General features: G+C 40.9%; 1 protein-coding gene across 1 annotated transcript; it reads right to left on the bottom strand.

The window, feature by feature from the left end:
- Positions 1-305: 305 nt before the first annotated feature.
- LOC309547948 (beta-1,3-galactosyltransferase 5-like) lies at positions 306-1,205 on the bottom strand (the record flags this gene model as incomplete). Its single annotated transcript, XM_082247945.1, has 1 exon — positions 306-1,205. One exon carries the CDS (start codon positions 1,203-1,205, stop codon positions 306-308), a length of 900 nt encoding a protein of 299 aa, XP_082104071.1.
- Between the last annotated feature and the right edge of the window lie 935 nt (positions 1,206-2,140).

The following is a 2,140-nucleotide window of genomic DNA, read 5'->3' as shown; positions in this document are numbered from 1 at the left end:
CAAATAATAAAAAGTCAGCAATTATCCCTAAATATCTGTTTGTAGAGTAAAGGTGTCTTTGTTGTGATGTTTAATATAAGGGTGAGGTTCCTCTTTAAGAGGGATTTCTCTTCACGTTCCATCCTGCTGACAATATTGTCCCAAGAACAGGAACTGAAGTGAAATCTTCTGAATGAGGTCACAGTCAGCATTAATGTCCCAAATGAATCCCATAAATGTTCCAAATGTTCCCCACTCAGAGTTACACAGTGCAGATAAAATCTCTGGAAAGGTTAAAGTATTTACATATATGAAAAAAGTGCATCTTAACATTCTTCGTCCTGTGCTCTCTGCAAAGCATCCCAATAAAGTGTAATTTCCTGTGGTTGGACCCGATGTGACGTCACAAGGTTCCGATAGGTACACACAGAGAACTCAGGCTTTGATGGAAAAAAAACGGGCTTTTCGTGAAGTTCCTCCAGTGTGATATTTAGTCTTTCTAGACACAGTCCTATGTATACATCCTCAAGTTTAAGGAAGGGTATGGAGGGAGATATGTTGTAGATCTTTTGAGCAACATCTACAGAGAGCACATAACCCGTACCTGAACAAAACGGGGGGTATTTATTACCATCGTACTCATTTTCACTTATGTACCACTTGCTGTTTTTATCACGTATAGGGGAGTCATTTGGCTTTAGAAACCCTGTGAAAAGATTTGAAGTCTGGTTTTTATGCATGAGCAGTTCGACAAGGTAAAGCGTATTGACAAACATGTCTATGTCTGTTTTCATGACATAGTGAGTCTGAGGGCAATAGTGAGTAATCCATTCCATGCCCATTATTGTTTTATAAGTCAAGTTGTAATATGTGTCTATAAAGTCTTTTTGGATGATGTCTTTGTAAGTGTTAAGTTCTTCTAAAATAAGTAAATCCTTCTCAGTACTAGGAGTGGGATCGGTGCCAATAAGAAAGAAGGTCACCACCTGTTTTCCATGGATGAGTTGCTCCTGCCCCCATGTTTTTCTGATGGCCATACGCTCTGTCTTCTGGTCGTGTATCGTGGTCACCAGCAGAACCAAGAATGGAGAGTTTTGTTTGCAGTAGGTTTCAGGCAACTTTTTGGAGGGGTTATTTTTGGAAACGCCATTGAAAATGAAGTAAGAGAATATGCTGAAACACGGAAGTATTACGAATACCACAATGACCATCCTTTTGTGAGCCATCTGTCAAATAGAGAGGGAGAAGTGTCAATTAGTTTTGTATCAATAATTTTACAATAAGATAATGGTAAGATAAGGTTGAATCTATCTTTAGATTTAGATATGATGTTCCTGTCTCCTTTAACCCTTTCACTGCCACAGGCATGCAAGCAGATGCAACTATTCAGTAGATGGTGCTGTGCCAATGGAGTGGGATCTTTAAAGGGAGAATTTTTCCTTAAGAGATCCTGTAGTTGTCACAGTGGTTACAGCTGTCTGATTGGACCCAGGAGGTGAACAAGCCAGAATCCAGTGATAGATTTAGCAGGCAGAGATAAAGCAGAAGCGTAGTCAGTAGAGTTGAGCGAACACCTGGATCAACTTGAAAAAAAAAAGTCTGGGTTCGTGAACCGGACTTAACCCGAACTTTTCCCCGATCCCGAACCATATTGAAGTCCATGGAGACCCGAACTTTTGAGTACTAAAATGCCTCTAAAACAAACATGGAAAGGGCTAGAGGGCTGCAAATGGCAGCAAAATCATCTTAAGAGCATGGCAAGTGCTCTGCAAACAAATGTGGATAGGGAAATAATTTAAAATAACATAAAAAACAGAAAACTAAAAAATAATCATCTTGAATGATGTAGGAGGAGGACAAGGCCCATATGGAGTAGGAGGTTGAAGTGGCGGTGGATATGGCGGTGTAGGTTGAAGCGGCGGTGGAGGAGGACGAGGTAGCCAACACTTGTTTTTCTTTTTAAATTAGGGTACACCCCAAAAGAGTTAGAAAGATCAAATAAAACAATGGCTTTGTAAGGCCGGTATACATGTCTATTCTGCACAAGGTACGGACAAGTCCTGTGGGATCCATGCCTGGTTCATTTGAATGAATGTGAGCTTGTCCACATTGGCTCTGGACAGGCGGCTGTACTTGTCTGTGATAACGCCCCCAGCTGTGC

This window comes from Pelophylax lessonae (assembly GCF_965119305.1).
Source record: "Pelophylax lessonae genome assembly, chromosome: 2".
NCBI classification, from domain to species: Eukaryota; Metazoa; Chordata; class Amphibia; order Anura; family Ranidae; genus Pelophylax; species Pelophylax lessonae.
This window is presented reverse-complemented; position numbering and strand designations above follow the sequence as displayed.